Genomic DNA, 24528 nt, shown 5'->3' on the forward strand with positions numbered 1-24528 from the left:
GGGGTTTGTGGTCACTGGTTTGGAAACAGCACCATTATCTCTCTCCATGCTCACATGCCATACCTCCAGAATGCCCAAAGGATCAATGCTCCAAGGCAATGGGAACTAGAAGAGACTTCCGTTGTTTATCATGGTGCTGTTGAAGTCTCCTGGGGTTGACAGATGCCGCTCCAGAAGGTTAATAAGATGAAGAAAGCTCTTCCAGCTGGACCATAAGAGGGATTATGTCTGAGCAGCAGATAAACAGATTATTCCAGAAACAGACACTGCTTTTTTTTAAAACTTCGTCACTCTTGTCTTACCACTCCAGTTCCCCAGGCTAGAAGTGTGGGCGTTGGAGGATTCGCCCAGCTCTTGCACTCTGGCACCTCTTGCACTCTGCCCAGTTGCAATTCCATGCAGTCAAAGGCTGGAGACACCTGAAAAATAAAGACATTTGGGGATTTTAGTTCTCTAAGAAAACAGAATTCTTCTACTTGACCAAAATTTTCTTGTTTCCTGCATGACTGGTCTTGAAAACTGTGAATGATCAATAGACAGCATGCATTTGAAAACTGGATTAATATTTTTGATCATTTGCCTTGCTCTCCAAGTTCAGGGAAGCAGAGGTAAGTTCATATATTAATATATAAGGTTTAGATTAATTTTACATTGCATATGTTGAGAAACAAAATAGTTGCAATATCAAAGGCTTTCCTATTACAGAATTTTTAGTTTAGAATGTGGTGTTTTGACAATGCTACTAGAGACACTACGATTACTGATACTGCTATAAAGCTGAAAAAGGAAATATTGACGTTATTTCTTACGTATGTTTTGCAGGTTTTACAATATCTATAAGAGATGCAATTTAGCTTCATTTTACCTGAACAGGTTCTGTTATGAAAAAAAATATTATCTGTGAGACAAATATATGGAAATTTTAAAAAGGCTGAAATATCATCTCAGTGTTGGCGTAATTGAAGATGGTCTTTCATCACTGAAATGAAGAGAAAGTAGCAAAATATATCTGCATTTACTAGTAAAGACATTTATTCTGATTATTAAAAAAAACTTCAAAAACTTCTAGATGGACAAATTCTGGAAGAATACACCATACTGTCAAATATACAAAAATGGCAATACCACTATAGATTAATGTAATAATAACTATAAAATTATTTTCAAGAAAACAGAAATACAGGGAACTAATCTGTACTTAGTACATCAGCTAACTCTTGCTCTATTTAAAAACATTTAAAAGTCCACAACATTTATAAAGCTACTTCAACAACAAAAAAGAAAAGACAGTGATGTGATTTTCCCTGGTTAGTCCCATATTCAAAAGATTTAGAGCTTTGGGGAATGCATTTAATTTTGGAGAAGATTTCTCATTAAATTTTCCATCTATGCTTTGATATTTGCATAATTGAATTAAAAGCTAACATTACAACTGCTATGTGTGCTCAAGTCAATGACCTTCTATTTTTATGTCAGGCCTGTTAATTAAATGCAAAGAATGTAAAATTATAAAAGATAAGTCTCCTCAACGTTATCTAAATATTTGTTAGGGAGACAATATGAAATATAGCCAGCTGTCAATACTAATTGGAAAATTTTATTTACACATTTGGTTTTTTTAAAGAAACTCCTGCTTTTCTTAAAGAAATACAGAAATACAGACCACAGTTCTTGTATCTCAGTTAAATTATGTAAATCTTCTCTAGTGGACAATTAAAGAACTGAAAAAATCCTTGGAAAAATATATAGTTAGCACTAGAATTATGTTTTGTGGCACTTTAATTTTACTTTTAGATTCTATGCAAATGGCTTCATTTAATCACTAATGATATTTTGGAAATGTGTCAAAAAATGAGAGAATGATGATATTTTATGTCTGACAAGAAAACAAGTTTTATCAAGATGCAATGGTTTTGCATTTAAGTTGAATATTCTGTGATGGAAAGAGACAGAATGAATTCCAGGCAATTCATGCATGCTTGATGGCATCATTGCAGTCCCTATTTATAATTACAACTTAGAAAGCAATAGTGGTAAAAGTGGCATCACATAGTTTCATCAATTGCAAATTGTGATTGTATACTACAATACACTTTCCATAAAAGACCAGCAAAATAATGGAGGACTATCTTGACAGAGAGGAATACTAAATAACGAGAAATGTTCCTTGCCACCGGTTCTATAAAATGCAGGTGGTATGCATAAATACATAATAATAACAACTTGGTTTTGACATTTAGTCACGCCATACATTATATTTTTAAACTATTTGATTTCAAATATATGCACACAGATCTCAAAATACTTAATGCTTGTGTTAAGAAACTTCTTTTTCAGAGCAAAGATACTTCCAGAGCTGTTATTTTATGACTTAGCATTAGGGTCACATACTTACAGAAGATATTTTTTAAAAGTGTATAGTCTCTCCCAGTAGTCTGAATATTCGCATGAATCGCTCATTAGGGCTCCTAACATGGGTATTTTGAGACATTTACAGTTGCTCAGATTTGCAGTACATGTAAACTGTGACAGACTAGGAAGTAAGAGACTAAGATATAAAACAGCCCCATCTTAAACAAAAAAAAATGGAGATAATTTCTAAATATTTAAAGGGTTAGTCAGTTGGTTTTTTCCTCATTAAAAACTAAAATTCAAATTATTTTCTCACATTTATATTTAACAAAAGGTGGGTTAACAAATATGGAGCTTGCTTAGTAAAGTTTTTTGGTCCTTCCCTATTTGGTCTGTCCCTATTTAAGGACCCATAGAGTCCTTCCCCCATCCATTTGGAGGCTCTCCAGGAGCACCTCCAATTCCACAGTAAACAAACAGGAAACTGTAGAGAGCAAAACAAGAGTTACAGTACTTAACTTTGGCCATAATTTTGCCACTGTCCTGACAAAAATTGTCTCTAGCAATGAAAAGAGAAAGTGAGAGGGATTAAAACTTTTTGATAGCGAAAAGTCTGTGCACACAATCTGAATAGTAAACTCCTGAACAGCCAGACTAAATTGCAAAATCAGAGGAGCTCTGAACTCTCAGAACTATGCCCTGATGCTGGGTACATCCTCGCACTTGATACTGAGAATGTAGAGGGCCAGAGCATGTTCAAGGCTGTTTTGTGACTTTTTTTATTCATCAAACAAATATCTGCTATTTACTCAGCCATTCCTTAGGACACAAAGGCTTTGTGTGTGCTCTGTAAAATCATTTTAATTCATTCTGACTCACCCCTTCCCGCTAGGCTGTTCTAATTCCACAATAAATGTTTCAGATCTTCATTACTATAATTGCCCTCAAAAAAAAAAAGGTTTAAGCAAATTTGCACCAAAGGAAAAGGAAAATCAAGGAATATAAAGCTTCAAACAAAGAAAGAAAATGAAATATATCTGCTTTTTGCACTAGGATTATCTTCTACTCTTATCCATAAAATAAGAATTACCATTGTTAAAGTTGGCTTTCCTGGATGGGCTTATAAACTTATGAAAAGTAAGACTTTTCCTTTTTTCTCTCCTTTCTCAAACAAATGCAACACTGCACTATATATGGGATTTGTTCTTTTCTGTTTTCTGGTTAAAAGCCAAACTGTAATACAAATACTAGACCATTGACACTGAATCCTAAAGATTAATTCCAGGAATAGTCACACCTGTGCCATAGGGATTAGTGAACTGCATGTGAATGAATAGCAAGATATGTGAGATTTTTCTCAGAAAACACCCGTAGACAAGATGGTCAATATTAATGATCAAAGGTTTTCTCCTTCTACAGAACATTAAGTTATAGGCTATAATAAAATAACTGGGAGTCTTAACCTAATAGAAATCCAGAATGTTCATGTTCATTTCTCAGCTAATTTTGGAGTCTTTGTGGTTTAAGCAGTGCACTAAGGGACATGGCCAACACCCATCACATAGCAAACATGGTTTCCTTTCCAGAAGACAGCTTTTCTTCCCCAAAAGAAAATTCCCCAAAGGAAAATGTATTCTACTGCATTTTGGTGCTTTGAAATATTTCAAATATGTTTTCATTTTTTTTACCTCTGTCCAACCTAGTCCCTTTGGGATTAAAATTAGTCTTCTGATCATTCTCTGTCACATAATTCTTCCATATTAATCAGAAATTGGGTGCAGTATCTTGTACACTCCATGAGGTTTGTACTTTGTAAGCCCAACTGTGTTTCAATTTCTTCCCCTTCAGAATGTGTGATATTGAACAACACACTTCTTAAAAAGAAAGAAATATCTATCTGCCTTCCTATACGTGTCTGTTGGCATTTAGTCACCATCAGCTGCTGTTTACTAGACAGAGACTTCAGAACAGTAACCTGTCTGAAAAACACAAGATTAACAATCATCTGGGAGTACCCTGACACCTGCCACAGCGTAGGTGTGTTTAGATACCTTTACATAATTGTAGCATGCCTTATCATTGTAGGCAAGCACAGCAGCAGTTTCACCCTCACCTGCTCTGACAGAGTGCACTGTCATTCTCATTTCACAAAAGCATGAGGGCCTGAGGTGTGACACACAAACTGAAGCCCTGGCTCATAAGAGGCATTGCAGTCATAGAGCAGGACAGCAGCAGAGGTTGCTGGGCTGATTCTGGTTACACAGACATCCACAAGTCAGTAAGACCCAGGCTCACAGCTACATAATTAATTGCACTTCAGCCACCATGCTTGTCATTCCATTGGTGAGGTTCTACTGGCTTCTAAAGTGCTGCTTCAGTGCAGAGCCAAAATTACCTTCTTCCTGGCCACTCAAATGTTTCAATAACTCCCTCAGACTTTACCCAACTTTATACTGACAATCTTGGTACCCCTGTTACCTGAAATACTGGCTTTCGTGGCTGTGTTGCAGGTATACCTTTCAAGTGTATGATTCAGCACAGGTCATAGAAACCCCAGCACTTTCAGGCAGGAAACAGCAATGCTCTCATCTTTAATTTTGTGATTTCATGGTAATGGCACAAAATGAATACATTTCTATTCAAGTTCTTTCCCCTTTCCTCTTCTCCCTCAAAACTAGATGAGTAAATTGTCATGCTTAGATCAAGAATTGGATTAGGTGTCCTCCAAACCATTGGTCTATGCAGCTTGATACATAACTAAGTAAGGTTAAGTGCAAGTCATGCTCTGTCAAAATGAGGTGTAGTCAATCAGCCAGAGACTGTAGATTGTACTGCAGAACGAGTGACCCCAAACTGTGAGGAAGATCAAACAGTTCCAATTACACAAGCTGAAGTGAAGAGATGACAGTGGGGCTTCTGGCACCTTTTCATGCACCAGATATCCTAATTGTTATAATTTCTGAATACAGTTACCTCAATAAACCCATTCTGCACTGCAACTCTTTGACTCACACCATCAAAATTGTTGAAATTTTGACAATGTTGATAAATGTTGAAATGACAAAGCATCACTGGAACTTGAATTTATGCTGTCTCATTGACTTTCTCAGAGAAGGCTGTACCTCTTGAGAATGACTAATCAGAAAATTAAGAGCAGAGGTACTCAGTTGAGTGTTTTATCACTGCCAATTGGATGCATCCCTCCAAGAACTCAAACATTTAAGGCATTTTCTTGCATCCTTTGATATCATATCCATATCAGTTAATAGAACAGCCTTTCAGGTCAAATGCATCTAAGCTGACCAAAGAAATCTAAATAGATACATGTTTCATACATGAGCATTAAAACCAGTCAATCTTCAATGCTGTTTCTAGTCCAGGTTCTGGACTTCAAGCAGACTGTTGCAAGATTCACAATCTGGCAATGAAAGCATAGATGGCCTTTGATATTTTTTATGAATTCCAGCAGCAGAAGTAAGCTCAGCTGATGAATAAAAATTTTCACCTTTCTGTCTGAAAGAGAATGTAAACATTTCTACCTTTAATGACACATATTACATCTATGAATACATGAGTTTCTTACTATGTTTTTGTCAGGCTGCCAGAAAATGTGTCAAAATCATATGTTGACTCAAAGATTTCAGCATGTTCAATATTTGTGGTATGTACAGACAGCATTTATTGTGAATGTGGCTTCATCATTAGTATATGACAACTATATTCACAAAAGTAGAAAAATCTTACCAGTTGCATGTTATGCTTTCTATTCTCATCTATAATAGGTAGATAATATGCTACGATTATTTCCCCATGAATTGTATAATTAGTATAATTCAAAGAAGTTACTAAATTATCTACTCTAGAGAGAGAGAGACAAAACTGTTTGTCTAAGGCCCATGCAGAAAATTTCATCAAAATTGTTCCAAATTCTTTGTTTCTTCCTGAAATTGGTTTTCAATTGTATTTCTCCACTTGGCATAGAAAACCACACACATATGCATGAGCAGAGAAGGAGGGCAACAGCTGAGGAATTCTGATATCTATTTTACCTTCCCAGTGCTACTGACTTGTAGAAATTAAATTCTCCACACTTACTGAAATCCAAGAGCACATTAGCTGATGGCAACTATGATCTTTGGTACCAAAATGTAAATCCAGGTTAATTTGAAGGGTTCTGAAAAAGAACCATTACCTAATGTCATCTCCTAACTTTGAACATAAAACCATTAAAACAAAAAATTTTGGAGTTTTTATTAAAATTTGAACATTTACTAATGGCATTGTTTATATCATATAGTTCTGAATAATTTATCACATTCTTCTTCAGATTTATTTCCATACATGTTCTGAGGTGTAGGTTGTTTCACTATAATCAAAAACTTAATATTTTTAACATAAGGATTACAATAGGAATGTATCACAAAGATTCATTGGAGACTTACCTTATTAGAGCACTATGTTAACAGCACCAGATTCTTCAGCTTTCATAGACATTTAAAGAAGAATTATCATGTGTTTCTGACAAGAAGCAGGATGTATGAAAACCCACCCTTTTCCTGGATTCTTGAGAAGAAAGCCCCTTGGTATAGATCTAATTTTAAAATTTAACATAGCCTTTAAAAGGTTGAAACTTATAGAACTTACTTAACTCTTAAGCAGAAGCCTGGAACTCCTCTCCTGTGTCACAGACAGCCTGAGTGCAACTTCTGAATATGTGAAGGTGGTGCTTTGTCATGCTGAACCCCAGCAAGAGATACAGGGATCAGGCACATTTTGTCTTTTGTATAAAATCTCCACTGCACAAGCAGAGCCTGGCACCTCCCTGACATGTAAAGGTGATGCTGAATCTTGCATAATACGAGATATTAGTATGTACAGGAAGGGTTCTACAGTGCTGAGTGTGTAGCCATCATCTTTGTGGCTCTTGTACAGGAAGTTCACAAGTGAATTTTAGCCAGCTAGACACAGGATCTTCCAAACTGGAGGCCTGAACTGTCCCCCATAGATACAGAATTGTCAAAATTAGAGATCCAGGCCTCATTCCACAGGCAATGCTACTGTCACACTTAGGAATGGAATTTACAAAGCCAACATACCAAACAGTAATTACAAAGCTCATCATTGTCCATATTCATTCTGAGAAATTAAAGTTACTTTCTTATATATATATGTCTTAGCCCCTTTTCCTTTTTTGGAAATGAAGGCATTCTCAGCCACATTTCCTCTTCTACTGAAGCTAAGCATCAGTGTCAGCTGCTTATCTTGCAGCAAAACTTCCCCCGAGTAGTGGACACTGCCCTCTTACTCAGCAGTTCACTGACAAAGTGCACTAAACCTGAAGAAGTGAGATCCAAAGTGAGTTCCCCCCTGTGTCTCAGCTACCGCAGTTACAGACCCGGTAAGCCCCACCAGGTTGCAACAATCACCATGGCTGAGTGCCTCAGGAATTCCTTTCAAAGTTCTCTCCCTGTGTGCATTAAAAACAGTCCAATAACATATCGGACATGAAGAGAAGTTCATGCAAGCCTTACAAGGTTGGGTTTAAGGGCATTGAGCTCTCAGACAAGACCTGAGCAGATTAAATATTAGCATTAATTTTCTAGTATGGAATTCCATACCCTAAACTTTTCCAAACTGTGTTTTTGGTTTTGAAAACACACTTGGAAATGCAAAGCAAACACAGTCAAAGTAGCAGTATCTGACAAAGCACTGGCAAAGCAGCCCTGAACATCAGCAAGAGTAAAACCTCCACTTTCACACCTGCATGGGAAGATAGAGATTGCTGCACAAAGGATGAAGGCAGCATTTGTTGGTAAAGCCCTGCCATATTTTAATCTGTCCCTGCTCATCTAAGCCCCTTCAAATCCATGTAGACTCTTCCCATGCAACAGACCTGAGGGAAAAAAGCCATGGAATAAAAAATTTTAAAAGGAATGTGAGGAGAGGACATGTCATGGGCACCAAGTCTGTCACTGGCAAGTGCCATTAGAATGTGGGATCCTCACTGGTGCCATGAGGAGAATGCCTCTAGGTGAAGAGTCCAGGTATTACCTCTGTGTACTTTCTATGCTCCATCTGGTGTTTATATGGATCAGCCAACTCAGAAATCTCACAATCAACTTTTCAGGACTAGTTGTGGAAAGCACTAGCTGTGCTTTTGTTACTGGCTCAATTATCAACAAAATGTTGGCCCCACTATAAATTTAACCTCAACATGTTTTTATAGATCTTTGCCTAATTAATCTTCCTGATAAGGTTTCCTCATTTTATTTCAACATTTCCCTTTACATAAGCCTGGTCTTTTAATTATTATTTTATTGTGCAGGCCATATGTCTCATTTACCAATCAAGCATTCCTCTCTATCCTAAGAAGATCCACTGATTTTTCAGATTAATCTGCTTTTTCACATTTTAAACCTTTTGATGATTTTAATGATGAATTTTTCAGACTTCAACAATTTTGTCACCTTGAATTTTGCTATCAAATCTTTAGATGCCATATTTTTAATTATTCTCTTTGTATTCAATGGCATCTAAATTTTCTCAGGTCAAATAAAAATAAACAGTTACCTGCAAAATAATGCTGAATATAAATGTTCCTACCCAAAGATCATCTACATTCCTGAAAAATGCAATTTTTCAACTCCAACTCCAACTACCAAGTCCAAAATTTGAGGCCTTCCAAACAATACTAATATTACCATATTAATATTAACAGAGAGAAATTAATAAAGCTGTATAGAGAAGCATCCACTCCATTTACACCAAAAGGTATGAATAAGGCTCTCTTGCTCCTATGTTTATAAAAGCAAACTTAAAAGAACAACCAAAGCTGACCAATTATCTGAATAACTTTTAACTCTTTTTCTCTAGAATCCATTTCAATAGCAATGTACTTTTCCTTTTTTGACATGCAGATTATTAAGAACATATAGGATCATTTGAAATCTGCTCCTCCTGCCTTGTTGTTTTAGTTAGAGTATAAAATTGATAATGCAGGTCTCAAGAGACACAGAGAAGAGGCCTGGCATAATTTCAAGAATTTCAAATTTTTAATATGTGAAATGAATAACATTCATCTGCCTGAAACCAAAACCTGAAGAGCAGTACTATGCACTTGAGAGATTGGTATGGATATCAAAGCACTTTGATTAGATCCCATATGAACTAGATTGCTGTGTCATATTTGGAAAATTGCTTTATGGTGTTTTGAAAAAATTTTGTTATATTTGTCAAAGTTCAGAACTAGCTGTCAGGAACTCCAGAATTTAATAACAGCTGACACTGATTCTGTAGATAACCTTGGTAAAACTACCTCAGTATTTTTCTGCAAGTATCTCACCTGGAAAATCTGGACATGGTGTAGATTCTTGCATGTGAGAATAAAGGAGAGTTAGATTTTTGTTTAAGGAATCTTGGAGATTAGCTAAAGTAGACTAAAGCATCTACAGTTATCTGTCTTTCTGCCCTAGAACTATCAAAGAAATCTAAAAAACTTAAACATGCCTTTCAAAAGTAAAACTGAGACAGTCACCTCTGTGAAACAACAGAGTTAAATATTAAAAAGTCAAATTGGGCAGGGTATATTTGCTGCAAACACTGAATATTTTAATTGCATGTGCTTGATTTAAAAAAATGAATAAGAAAAAATTACAGATATTATTTATTTTAAGAAGACTTAAACAACCTAGTGGTATTTGGATTACTTAGACGATCAAATGATGTACCTGTAAAATTTGCATCACTCCAGTGTGTTCAATTACTATGTTGCATAGTAAAAAGATTCAATTTAATAATAGGGTGTGGTTTTTTATTTTTTTTTCAACCCAGGACACTGAAATCAAGACATCTATAAAGGTATAGATGGAGGCACATTTTAGTAAAGTATATTGATGAAACATCTGTGAGGTTTAGGTAAAAATTTCTCTAACCTAAAAATTTCTCTGAACCTGAAAATATTAGGTTCAGAATTTCCACAGACACAAGGGAAAACAAAGATATGAAGAATTATGAGGAAATGTTTATGCCAGAAGGCAAGTTTTTATCCATTCCCAATCAGCAAATATTAGGAAATTCATACTGGACAATCATGTGGAGAGAAAGGCTGATGCTTTTTCCAATTAAAATTTTGTTTAAGTAAAAAAGTGATTTCAAGAATTATGATAATAAAAGTTATTCTAGTAAGAGAAAATTACTCATCACAAGATATAAAGTAAATTAAACCTATTACAATACATATACTTTAGAAACAGGTCCTGAAAAAAAAAAAGAAAAAAACTGAAGAGAAAGAATGAAAGGAAAAATAATTTTAAAAATGTATAACCACCCTAAATAGGGTAGCAGAACAGTGCAAACTGAGAGCAGAAAACAACTGGTCACTTGTCAGAATGAAAAGCCCAAATAGGGACCCTAACACGGAGACTTTACATTACATCATTAAATCATTACAACAATCATTTGAGAAGAATCTCCTTTGTCAGTTTTATGAATAGTATAATTCTTAATTCAAGTTAAAGACTTAGAGGTAAATCCTGAAGAAGAAGCAAATCCTTCAAGAAAGGCCTCTGCTCCATACAAAAGCTATCAAAGAGCTTAGTGACAAAATCCTCTGCCCCAGTTGGTCGGACTGCCTGGGCAGCTGGTCTAGCTCAGTTAATGCACCTTGTGAAAGGTAATAGACTTACAGCTGGCTACTTTCCATGTGGATTTTTGATTTTTCTCTTCTAGAGGATTTCATTTATTTGAATATAACATTCAAATAGCTCTGTGTCTCATGACTCAGTGTTTGGCCATTTGGGGATTTTGTTGAACCCAACGTGTTTCCACAGGGGAAGTTCCTTTTATGCAGTTTATGGTTTGTGACCTGACATTAATGTGAAAAACTTACTTCCATTTCATTTCATATAAAATATTATGTGACTGCATCATCATTTTAAATTACCTTGCAACAATTAGGCAGTTCTAGGTCTGCAGATCACTGTCCCTGGCATGCATTAAAAAGTAATAACAATGACCTATTACCTTTGTTTTTTAATTTCCTTTCTTTTAAACAATGTTCATCACAACTAAGCAGTTGACTGTTTTCCATATCAGAGTAGCACCTATCTCAAAATATAGATGTTACTACTATGATTTCTACACAGTAAACAATGGATGTTCCTTTGGAAGTTAATCAGAACTGAGACATATATTGATATACATATATATGTCTACTGACACACATAGTAGAACATTCCCTATTCTTCATTTCATATACTGTTCTTTTTGTAAAAGTATGTTTTTCAATTATTTTTCTCTCATCATTTATCTGCCCACTTTTCTTTAAACATTTAATTAACACTACTCCAAAGTGTCAAGATAATGTGTTTTTAACCTTCCTTATTTTCTCTTGATTTGCCTAAGAATAGGGCAATTAGTATTTGTTATATGCAGCATGACACTTCTTTCTCCAGCAAACTGATAATTTTTTACTCCTATTTTTCTTGCTAGTGATACTCCTACTGAACTTACTCATTTTTAACCCTATTATTTTCTATTATTCCTCCATTAGAAGCTTTAAAACCGTTTTTCAAAGTAATTTTTTCACTTGATTCATCAGAATTCAGGAACACACATACCTTGCTTAAAGCTTTCTAATTCTTTCAAATTGTCTTCTATTCTGCTTATATTTTTCTTTATTTTTCATCTGTAATAGCTGTATCAAATTACAGCAAAAATTTAACATCTTTATTAACATGTATACAAAATGTATTAACATCTTTATTAACATGGATACAAAATTTTGGAAGATAACCTAAAAGATACTCATTGCTCCTGTCACATGATCCTGCAAAAGGTTGTATTTCACCTCATTTAAATCTGTAGTTTATACACTATTTTTAGCATTGACTTTTTCATATTAAATTTAGCTGCCGTTCATGTAATACTGCAACACAAATACTTAGGAAGCGGTACCAGATGAGTCCTGAATTTTTGTGATGGAAATTCCTATGCTTGAGGTTATCTTGATAGCCTGAAAAGCCTGAAAGCTTTTCCATTTTTCATAACTGAATAGCTTCATAAGTAAAATTTAATCCTAGGTCTTCAATTCCTAGTTACTGATTTCACTTTTTTTCTACTGCAACTGTTCCACTTTGCCAGGAACGTTTAAAGTTTTATTAAAATATGATGCCAGAGAATTCACAACACCTATCATCCAACTGCAAAGAAACAATCAAAGTCTCTTCTGGTTAATACTTCAGTTTATGTGAGGGAAGGATAGAGGAGTGCACTGTGGAGTAAAAGAGACTGGAAACAGGTCTTTGTTTTCCCAAAGGTAATAAAACTTCTGTTCAACTTCTGAAAGTTTCAGGGTCTAGTTCTTGGGATAGCTTCAAGGTTATGAAACTGATTTGAAGGGAGATGTTCCTTGAAGCCCAAAGGAAAGATAAGATTTTAAAGACTTAAGGTACACTATTTCTCATTTTACTTATCTGCAGTGTAGACATTACTTATCACTGTACTGTAAATTTCCCTACAGGGCGATATGCTCACAAATGAGATGCTGTAGCACAAAGTTCAAGCACTTAAGTGTCTTTTGTGGATCTAATCCAAAGTCACTTTTGAAAACAGGATTTAGAGCTTCTGAAACTTTTACCCTGTGTGTCCTGGGGTCACGTGTTGAAATACAAGGAAATAAGTTACCAAGTCACTTGAGCTGCAGTTCCCCCGAGTGGTCAGAGGCTGCTTCTCCTCAGCACAATTATTCAATCAGTGCATTGACTCCACTATAATGTAGCAAAAAGAATTCTCAAGTTCATGTCCATTTTCGAGATCTGAACTTGCATTGAATACTTACTGCCTAGGCAAAGTATGTTTATGTACTTTCTTGTTTTTTATTTTTTTACAGAAATTCCTGATAAAATAAACCGTGCTGAAGCCAAACAACTTGCAATCACCTCAGGGTCAGACAAAACAGAAAGAACAACAAAGAGGTCCAGGATATCAACCATAAGGCGGATATTTGACATGGCAAAACACCGAACAAAGAGGTCATCCTTTTTCTCAACTGGTGTGAAAGTTTGCCCACAAGAATCAGTGAAGCAGATTTTAGCCAGTCACCAAGCTTACTACAGATTAAGAGGTAAGATGATTATTGTAGTATGTACTTCCTCCTTCAAAGTCTTTCCTTTAACTGAGGAAACACAGTAATTTTCCAGAATCTTGTTCTTCACCTTTAGGCAGTGTAAGTGCTATTGACCTTATGCTTTATTTTTACATAGATAATCAAATGTTGCATGTGCATCAGCAGGGTTCAAGATAGACAGTTACCAGAAGAAAATAAAACAATGCACTCAAAGGACTAATGAACTCAGAGTAATTACACTGTGGCTAGTTCTAGCATGGCTGAACATGAAGAACAAATTGTGCTTGCATTAGTGTTGAAAGAAGCACCCTCTTTCTCAAAAGAGCAGGTACCATCATTGCTATGCAAAATCAATAGCACCAGTTTAAGACAAGTATTGGAATCATTAAATGGTCATTGCACAATCGTGTTGGTGTATCTTATAGTTATATTAAGTCTACAGCAGTGTTGGTATACAACAAACACTGAGATAATTGCTAGCAAGTAATGAAAAAAGCTTAGGGAAGAAGAAACATTTCAGACATTTTATTAATAAGAATTCTTCAACCAAGTCAGTCACTTCCCAGCTCTTTTATTTTACTTCCCTTGCCTACAGAAAGCCTATCAAGTTACCATTCCAATTTTTGGTCAAATTTTCTCTCTTTCTTCATCTATCCCTCCCAGTCTTTTATCCTGTTGCTGTTCTATTTTGTATTCAAGAAATGTGTGTATTTGCAGTGCAGCTGGACAGTCCAAAGATAATTCTAAAACCTAGTCAGCATTTCTGGGATAGAAGTATCTAAGGCAACATCTACTCTCTAAATCACCTTTCCTTATCCATTTTTTCCTTTTTATCAGACACCATCCATTCACACTGATCTGTGTAACCTGGCTGCTCATCAGCTCTCTTTTGGGGAACCAACTTGTTCCCTCTGAAATGACACCTGGAGGTTAAGCTTCAAAAATTCTACTCCCATACTGCCTATAGCCAGCAACCACTTGCTACAGGCAGCATGGGAGAACTACACTAAAGTCTGTAGCTATTCCTATACATATAAAAATATTTGATATCCATTGTAGCATCCAATGAGCATTAGACAGAAATCTGGAATGTGTCATAGAGGCTGATATAGAAAGCATTTCTTAAATAGAAATAAATACTCAAAGTCCCTGAAACTTCCTGGTTATATCTCAGATTGGGCTGAAAACAAGCTATCCTGAAACAGACAGGTATCATCAATCTGAACTAAAAAAACTATAACTATGACCCTTTCATTTAAAAATCTGAATATGACAGAACTACCAGCTTTTTGGAGAGCTGGGATATCAGCTGGGATATTGGACTCTATAAGCCTTGTAGAGCAAGAAGGTTTTAACTTAAATGCTCCTTTTCCTCAACAGTGTCCTACACTCACAAAATTTTTTAAGCAGGTGTCATCCAGTTCTTCAACTGAAACTGGAGGACTTCCAAAAAAGCAAGAAACAAACCACACTCTGCAGCTGAATAATTTGCACACACATTCATAAAAAGGTGTTTCTACTCCCTTGAACAATTGCATATTTTCCATTACAATGTCTTTCATCAAAACCTCAAAAAATTTTTCCTTCAAGGAAAGACCAGAACTTCTGGTAAAGATTTCTGCCCTCCCAGTTGAGCGTGAAAATTGATCTGATGAAAATGATAAATGTAAAAAAAAAGAGCTACACTTGAAAATGTGGTGATACAAGAATCATCCTTGAATCTGTAACCACAGTACAATCCTTCATGCAAAGGCAATCTGGTAGCCATGCTGGAGCCTGTACCCATCTGTGGGATGATCTGACCTTCATGTTGTTTTGGATATATACTTTCAGGTTCTTTTCTGTGTCTAAAGTCTAGGAGATGACCTCCCCCCCTTCAAGTTCCGTGACACATTCATAACTGAAAAAGCACTGTGGATCATATCAGTCATCTAGAGAATTTTTCTGCAAGAAAATTTAGACAGTTTTATTCTTTTTTTCCATATATATGCATTCTGTGCTTCCAGGGATGAGCACACAACACAAAACAGCTCAGATGTAGGAGCTCAGACAGTTGCTGTGGGGTTCTTCAGCCTCCTGTGACCTTATACCAACTCTGAAGATACACATCATAGCTTAGGTCACCATAAGGACAGTCTCTTATGTGGGACAAACTGGGAGAACACACTACAATGCCTCCTCAACTGGTCATGTGTCACATTTATCTGGTAACTGGATTACTTATCATCAGATGGTATATCTTTATTCAGCAGTAACTGCTCAGAAAAACAAATGCCAAAGAGTTGCAAGAAAAAGGAGATAGAAAGTAGCTTTAATTGCTAGCTCATAATAAATAAATCTCTTCAAAAGATAGCCTGTTCCTTTTTAATAACCTGACCACATCTGCTCCACATGCAGCTGCTCTACTGGGAGGGCAGGTCGTTCCTGAGGTTTTATTGAGGGGCCCTAACACAGCTAGGTGAGTACATCCCTACAGCAAGTTTAGAGTAAACTTACTGCACTAATTTCAGAGACACCCATATTTTAGATAATGCAGATAATGGACTCACTCTAAGCCAAAGTAGGTATCAAGTACTGAAAAGAAATGTCCCATCACACAGTAATGAGCTTTGCAAAGTAAAGTGCTAAAGGCAACAGCTTTTAAATTACCAGCAAGTTTTGGATAAAATGTTTTTTTCTGATAAGTTTGAAAATCCCCTTCTCTAAAAGAATTTTTAAACAACATTTTGAAGCAGTGTGTTCCTTCATCTTGAGTGATAGCGTGTAAATGCCAAATCCCTGTTAAAAGGCTTTCAAGTTTACTATTTGGTACAAAGCATCTATCCCCAGCCCCTTTCTTCTTACTCAGTCTGCCAGGAAGCTGTTTGGGAAGCCTTTCGTATTTTTCTGGATCGGATTCCTGATACTTCTGAATATCAGAATTGGGTTACTGCCTGCCAGAGAGAAACCTTTTGCATATTCGACATTGGGAAAAACTTCAGCAATTCCCAAGAGCACCTGGAAATAATTCAGCGGGTAAGGATTACTGGCATCTGTTTAGAAACTGGGAGAGACTTCCAAGTCCCTCCCCACCTGCTTATTTAAGGGCAAAGTATTGCTCAGGAAAAGGAGGGGGCGTGTCTTAGAAGGAAAACATACAAGTGTAGTAAACAAAAGAGCTAACAGGCTCAATGGTTGGACACACCCACTAGTAAAATGCTGTTTTTCTTAATCTTTTTGCAGCGAGTAAAACACAGAACCTTCCAAGAAAGGTAAGTAGCACAAGTAGAACCTTGCCACTTGGTGTTACTGCCTCCCTTGTAAAAATATGTGTAGCTGTGTGTGGATGTGAGCAGATATTCAGATAGCACTGTGGTGTATTTGGTGTGTGCTGTGAGAGATGTGTATACTGGATATATCATAGGACAGAGTAATTGGATCACAATAATGGATATGGCCAAATGGCTGAGTTACCTGTTCATTTCAAAACACCCCTGAATGTTTTCTCAGACTAATGTGAGCATGAAACCCTGACAGAGACAGAGCTTGGCATTAGGCTAGTGTTGATTGACAGTGTGACAAAACTTGCTCTGTAATTCTCAAAACGAAAGTCAGCTTAATAAAAGTTTAGCTGAGAGGCTACTTTAAACAATAACATGAAAACTCTGTCCCTTCACTTTAGATTTCTCCTGTATTTTTATACATCATGATAGTGCTAATTGATGTGATACTTCATTCTGTAAATTCTTTGGAAAAAGTATGCTCCTGGCAATGCTCAGAAGTTGGAGAGTAGCAGGATTAAAGTTACCCTACTGAACTCTGGTTCTCTGTATATAAATACTACAGTGCAGCCAGACAAATCATTGTCCACAACTTCTGATTAATGTTTTTTTCCTTCAAGTTTTCTCTGATTTTCAAGACATTTTCAAGCAAATAATATTTTCCATTCATAGGTTACACTGTCTCCTGATCACAGAGGTCTTATGTATCTTAATTCATTCTGACATGGGAGATCTGACATATTTTTAATAATGTAGGGCCTAATTGAACTCTCCTGGAATCCAAAGGGAGGCCTTTTCATTCATCCTAGTGCAAGCAGCAGCAGCAGCAAAGCATTAAGAGAAGTGACTGATCTCAGAGTTCTTAGGTTCTCTGTGAACAGTTCTGTTTTTACTGTTTTCCCTAGACACAATACTGAAGGTGAATTTAATTCCAGGAAATTTCTTGTATTTTAGTTGGAAATACAGACAGCAATGATTGTGCATGGTTGGACTTCATCTTTACTACTTTGTAGCCTAGAAAATATTTTGTATCTTCTGTAGATGTCTTGTAGAGAAATCAGCCTCCATGTATAGATACAACATACAACTAGTTAACATTGTGAAAACATTTCAAATTATACTTTAGTTCTCACCACACAATATATCCAGACGTGGAAAGCCAGTTGTCATTCGTTCATGTTCTTTATTTATGTTATTAAACATCTATGTTGCTCCTGTAGCTCAGGACACCTTTTTGTCTCTGCTACAAGCTTTATGCTGTCTCAGTTAACACCACACTACACATTTGCAGTACCCCTATTTCGTTCATTCATATTTCTCATTTCATATTTCTTTCAGATTTCAGAAGTACTCCATCTGTATGCACTGTAGAAAATTTGAGGAATTATACTTTACTCCCTAATTTCAGGAGAGAAAAATCTCAAAATATCCCTTAGAAGATTCTTATCTAAGAACCTTAATTTTCCCAAAAGCTAAAATATAATAACAATTTGGTTTTAAGGCTATAGAATAATTTCTATTCTAAGTAAAAGAATCTTTAATACATCTATTTATTTTAAAATGTACTTAGAGATAGATGCTATAGCTGTTTTTCAAGCAAGCTAACAGCAGCTATTAAAAATGTATTCAACATGTGGCTGTAAAACTTAAACCAGAAAATAATTATCAACAAAACCAAACCAAATCCTGTGATACATGATGCCTACCATATTCTTACTTGAGTTTTTAAGCTGTCCTCCTTGAGGACCATGGTAGGCATTAACCTATGAATATTACATCCAGAAGCAAACACTAACATTCCTGCACCTCAAAATAATCTGGATTCAGGAATCTGATTTTATGCTATAATTATTTGGAAGAATCCTTATGGTATTATAATGCAGGCTGACAACTGAAAAATAAGCCCACCCACTATTTTGTCACACCACACCATATGAAACACACATGGAACATGGAATGTCCATTGGCTCTAAAATGAGAAGAATCCCAAAGCCCTCACTAAACTATCTTGATAGGATGAGAAATAGCAAAGAAGACAAAGGCTGATTTAGGTGATGTACAAGAAGCCTTTCTTCCATTTTAGATAGTGGTCAACCCTTCAATGAGTTCCAAGAGTGAAAAAACCAGACCCAGTGCACTGATTTAATCTCTGTGATCCCATCCCTCTGGTGGCATTAATAAAATCTGTCACAAAACCTCATGAGCAGATTCATGACAGGATTGGTAGTCCTTATGCTGTTCCACTGCCTGTTTAATCAGGTCACAAAATGTTCTATTAGAGATAACTTGTCTCATTTAAACTACGCTTAATACAGGAACCATTTCTCTATGGTTTTGGTTTTTTACCCTTTTGTCATTGCCAGTACAATATGCAGATAATTAAATCACTCATTTCTATTTGATTGATAGGAAAGATGAAATATCAGCAGAGAAAACAGGAGGCAAAAAGGTGGAAGACATTCCCTCCATTTCTACAGGTAAAATCAAATCTGTTTGTTCTGTTTCTGCCTGTTAAATAAAATTGCTAAGGCCAATGATTCTTAGAAGGCTATAACTTAATGAATGTTGTAGAATGCTTCTACAACAGTCAGTGGAGTGAAAATGTTTAAGCAAAATAATCTTTGAGAATAATTTTTTTAACTCTTTACAACATATTTACTACTCAAATGTTGCATTCAAATTTTGTCTTCAAATGTATGCGTTTACCTAGTTTCAAACCTAGATAATATTGGGTTAATTGTTCTTCAGTTAAAAAATACCATTTAGAATGTCAACTGCTGCATTTTGTTAACCAAAACAAGCAAGCAAGGCAAATAAAGACTGACAAGCAAGAAAGTCAGAGTGGTGCCAAGACCATAAATCGATCAGTTCATTGCAATTAGGCCTGTTGTGTACTTCAGTTCTTTAATGTTAGCATGTTAATAAAATAATGTTAATTCACGCAGTGATAAAAATCTGTAAATATGATAGTTTTGGCTCACGGAGAAACCATCCTGAACATATATTCTTATAAAATATATCAAAATCTTATTGGGAAGGACTTCCAGCATGGTAATTTGGCCTCTAGGTGGAAAACTCTGTCAACATCTCTTGTTACCTTAAATTGAGCCCTAAAGAAAAGTGGCTGTCATAGGGACAAAGATCTCAACTGGCAAAATTAAGCATGGATATATGTGATATATGATGTGGCATGACAGGAAATGACCAAATATTATTAACTCATACAATTTCATTGATCATAGTCAGTGCCATTTTTGCCTTCAGTCACACACATGCCACACCACTAATGTTTGACCTGGAAGGAAGGTTGTCTATTGTACAAAATGCAGCAGCTTTACCCACACCCAAGTCATGGCACAGGCTTGTGCTCAAGCACACCCTCCGGAGGGAAAGCTGCTCCAGTGAGCTGACCCCTGACCAACACACCAGGGGGAAGGCTTTTGATGTGCAAACTGTTCTTTCCTGACTTTTCTTTCTGTCCCCCTGCAGGCTCTCCTGGCACCCCCCTCTCTCCGTATGCACCTAATGGCACATTGCTCAATGAAATTTTCAATGACACAAAGACTCCTGTGAAGGTGAGGGCCGCCTGTGTTCCCGCCCACTTTTTCACTCACCTTTTCCTTTTGAGCTCAGCTAACAGGAAAGTGGGGGAAACCTTATAAACAGTGCTTAAAAAGAAGTGCTCCCCTCTATTTCAGCTACCAGGACTGAAGGGGTTTATTAGCATCTGTTATATACTGGAGTAGGGCATGATGTTTTTTGGGTACATAGTAGAAAGTACAAAAGCATGGCAACCAGCTTTTGGGCAGTTTTCATTCTTTCAAGGAGGGGTCTGTTGCCTATTTTGCACCATTTTGTAACATTACTCTATATTAAATAATGCCAAAAAAGAATAGCTGCTGGGCTTGCCATGACACAGGAGACAGGACTGGGGCTTCCTTGCCTTTTCCTGCCCAGCCAGCTGTCAGAGGCTTCTCCACTGCTGTGTCCTCAGAGCAGCCATGCAGCTGGGCACTGGGGACTGCCCCTCTGCACACCAACAGCAGCTGCTGGAAGAGACACCTCTGAGAGAGGGGAGGGATGCTGGGAAGGGCTGTTGTTTTCCCTGTCCTGGCTGCTGTGGTCTCAGCACAGATGTGTGGCCTCACAGTGGAGGGAAAAGCTGCAAATACTGTTGGGAAGCAGCATACAAAATACAACAACTTTTAATAGCAGCAAAGTCAACTGCATAAGAAAGGTGAATCATGGGTAGGGATAATTCCATTTTATTATCAGCAAAAAACAAATACAAACCTCTGAACATGAAACAGCTGTGTGACTTTATAATGATGGAACTAAGCCTTGGTAACAGTCTCTGTGCAAGAAAGGCTTGATTCTCTTCGTCTTCGTTTATACATATCAAAGGCAACTCTCAAGTTACCTCTCAAGTAATAGAAACTTGTTTGCAAAGACAGAAGAATTAAGCCAACAGATATACCTAGAAACTTTCACCTTTTGTGGAATGTAGTTCAGAATGTTACATTTTGAGGATGATCTTTAACGGGACCATTTTTACCTATTAAATACTGAATTGTGGAGGGGAAAATAATCTCTTCATTTTATTTCTTCCCTTTTTGTCCTTGCCTTTTCCAGGAGCTGGGAACAAATGCAGTCCCTGAACTGCCTGTGGAGCAAATGGTGGAATTCAGTGTGACTCTCACTGATCAGGAGTACACAGCTGAACTTAGTGACCCCAACTCCCCAGAGTACCAACAACTAGCTGCCAAATTTCAACTACAGGTAGGGATGCTTAGTGAATGCAAAAAATTGTTGACTTTGTACCTTGGCTAAGGTTCATACAATGAAATTATCTTCACCATAAAATAGGATTAGTATGTACTGCCCTCACTTTAAACAGGTCGTTCCTGTTTTCTCAAGACCTTCACATTTCCTTCATGTGTAGTATCAGCTTATCCCCAGATTTAAGCCATCTATTCAACCAGCAAGCTAACACGCCAACATCTTTGACATCTGTAGAATCCTCAGATAATGGATGAACAGAATAACTTTAGGAATTTTGTTCAGACTTAATCAGGAATTCATGGGCAGCACTTTGTCATAATTTAATTTCTACAATAAACCTAATGAGAAATGTAATATAAACGTTAAAAGTAATTAGCTACTGTTGTCTGAACTATTCTTCAAAGGACATACACTCATTGTGCATTACCAGGGTTTATGTAAGAATTGGAACATCTGTCGTATTTTCATACAGTTAATAATATTAACTGAATGTTCAGCTGTCAGTTTAACTGATAGCAGTTAATGACTTGAGGTTCCCAAAAGGTTTTCTTAGTAAAATTAACTAAAGCCTCTCATCAGTTTCATGAGCATTCCTTAGTGGAAGCTATTTCACTTTCCTGGTTCAGTTCCAGATATGTGTAGAAAAATGGTAAAGGATGCATTGGCAGAGCTGGCAAAAAATGGTTTATCTGAAGATTTTCAGTATTACCCTCAGACAGAAGTGCCTGCAGACATTGTGTAGTACACATGTAATGCCTCTTCTATTCAAAACCATACAATTGTACTACTGTTAACATTAGAATTAAAATTGTATGGTTATTCTGTTTGTACAAGACAGTGAAAACTGTTTGATTTCTAAATGATTTGTCAGATAATCTAAACTCTCTTAATATTTCTAAATAATTAACAATTTACAGGTGACTTGAATCACAAAATTATTCATGAACCAAAACTACTGAAAATGAGAAAACCATTTGATTCATGTTGTTTTACTTGCTGTGTTATCAAAAAGATTATCCCTTGTTTGCATAGTTACATTACTGAGAAAAGCAATATTAGCAGGTAATACAACAAGTATATGCAAAGCAAATATTGTGTTTAAACTGAGCAATTGTGATACCCAAAAGAGCACAATTGAGACTGTTTCCTAAACCTCTTTCTGAAATATGAAAAATATTGTCTATGTAGTCATCTTGTGATTGTCTTTTAGTCATAGATCTTATGCTGATTTTTTTAAATGGTTTTCTATAGATGAAAAAAATATTTGAGAAACTTCCAGGATTCAAAGAAATCCGCGTGTTAGGATTCAAGTAAGTAAGAAAATGGGGCTCTCCTTTTTGTTGGCTCTGAGGGTTCTCCTCTTCCTTCTTGTCCTCAAAAAGGAAGAGACCTGTAGAATAGTGGGCTGTGTATTTCTGTGAACAGAAAGCAATTTTATGGGAATATCATAGGGACAATATGACAGGAAGTACAGACATATCCCAAGTGAGACTATGAGGTTTTGAAGTAGCAAAAGTAGCTTTGATTCCCCTGAAGCTTGAAGGACACAATAAATTCTTTGAATTGTTTGTTAACAACCCTGTATTAAGGACTTTTTAAAATGGCAAGATAAAGAGAGTTAGTAGCATGATTAGTTAGGTGACAATTTTTTAGTTGCCCTTCATACCTTGCAGTGAAGGTGCCTTGGCAAGAGAGGATTGCAGGATACCTGTTCACACATATAAAACTTTTTCAGTAGCTCTTTCTCAGGCCTTCCAGACAATTAAAAAAGTTTCACTTTTTCAGTAAATTTGTGTTCTGTCTTGCCATTTCTTTTAGTTTTAGCTTCCTTGTGTGTTTACTACTAACACAACCTCATTTACTCTTTCAGAGAATAGAGAATCTATAGGGGAGGGGGAGGACATTGCATAAAGAATCAAATGAAAAACAAATAATAATAGTAAGAAACTGCAAAAAGGAAAGAAAGAGCAGGGAAAAAAGACAAATTTATGCAGTCTTATGGCACAGATCAGGAACACTCAGTACTTCTAGCAATATTTAATACATGTTGAAGAACACTCATATTGCAATGCAATTTTAGACAAGAACATCCTTCTTCCTAGCATTTCTCTCTGCAAAAATTGCCTGGAAAAAGGAGAGAGAAGAGCAAAATAGTCTGAAAATTAGTTCCTTGTATTTTTATATTGAAATTAATAAAACAAAAAGCTGCCTACTGCAGCACAAGCAGAGAAAATCTATAGTAGCATCTCATAGTTACAACTTGCAATATCTAATCTCATTTAGTTGTGACTCCAGGAGGTCTGGGATCCATTTTACTGTCATATCTTGGACTTAACTGGTATGAAAGAACATTCATCAGGGTGGAAAAATTGGATTGATTCCTAATATCCAGTAATTTAGTTAGCTTTAGGAGTTACAGATCAGCAAAGATGGGTGTTGCTGTCCATTCTCTCCGTGTAGTACTATTGCCATAGTACTACACATTCCACCAGCATTTCCCACAAAGCAATGAAAAAAGACAACATCATAGGTATTCTGTAGAATTCACCAGGGAAAATAACTGAGCATTATGTGTAGAAGGTCAACACAGACATGTCTTCCAGAGGTAATTAATGGTTCAAGTTACCCCTGTGACTACAGTCTGAGTAGACATCATGGGTGTTAACTGTGATCATGGAAAGTACTGCCACAAGTGCCCATTGCCACCACAGAGATTAGCAGTGACAGGGCTCAAACTGCACCATTTCACAATGGAAATAGGAAAGCTGATATTTCAGACTGCCATGGTAAAATAAAAATCCTGTTTCCCGACACAAACCACAGTGACTCCCATTGTTTGGAAGAGAAAAAGTGAACTGATGGAGAGTAGACTGTCAATTTCACACAGAGCTAAAAATTGTAGATGATATGTAGAAGATAAGATGAATTGTCAAAAGATGGTTGTGATGTATGTGACAACGATTTACCAGTAAACATGAATCTTTTTTTTTCTTTCTTTTGCAATCCTTT

General features: G+C 36.3%; 1 protein-coding gene across 1 annotated transcript in view; it reads left to right on the forward strand.

Annotated features, from left to right (window-relative positions):
• The first annotated feature begins 541 nt into the window (after positions 1-541).
• The window catches only part of IMPG1 (interphotoreceptor matrix proteoglycan 1), a 51931-nt gene continuing 27944 nt past the window's right edge, over positions 542-24528 (forward strand). Inside the window, exons 1-8 of the mRNA XM_030944774.1 lie at positions 542-608; positions 13241-13474; positions 16326-16492; positions 16700-16728; positions 19147-19214; positions 20227-20312; positions 21370-21516; positions 22771-22829. Coding sequence (XP_030800634.1) covers positions 542-608; positions 13241-13474; positions 16326-16492; positions 16700-16728; positions 19147-19214; positions 20227-20312; positions 21370-21516; positions 22771-22829 — 857 coding nt within the window. The remainder of the gene's footprint in view (positions 609-13240; positions 13475-16325; positions 16493-16699; positions 16729-19146; positions 19215-20226; positions 20313-21369; positions 21517-22770; positions 22830-24528) is intronic.

The sequence above is a fragment of the Camarhynchus parvulus genome, chromosome 3, assembly GCF_901933205.1.
Source record: "Camarhynchus parvulus chromosome 3, STF_HiC, whole genome shotgun sequence".
NCBI classification, from domain to species: Eukaryota; Metazoa; Chordata; class Aves; order Passeriformes; family Thraupidae; genus Camarhynchus; species Camarhynchus parvulus.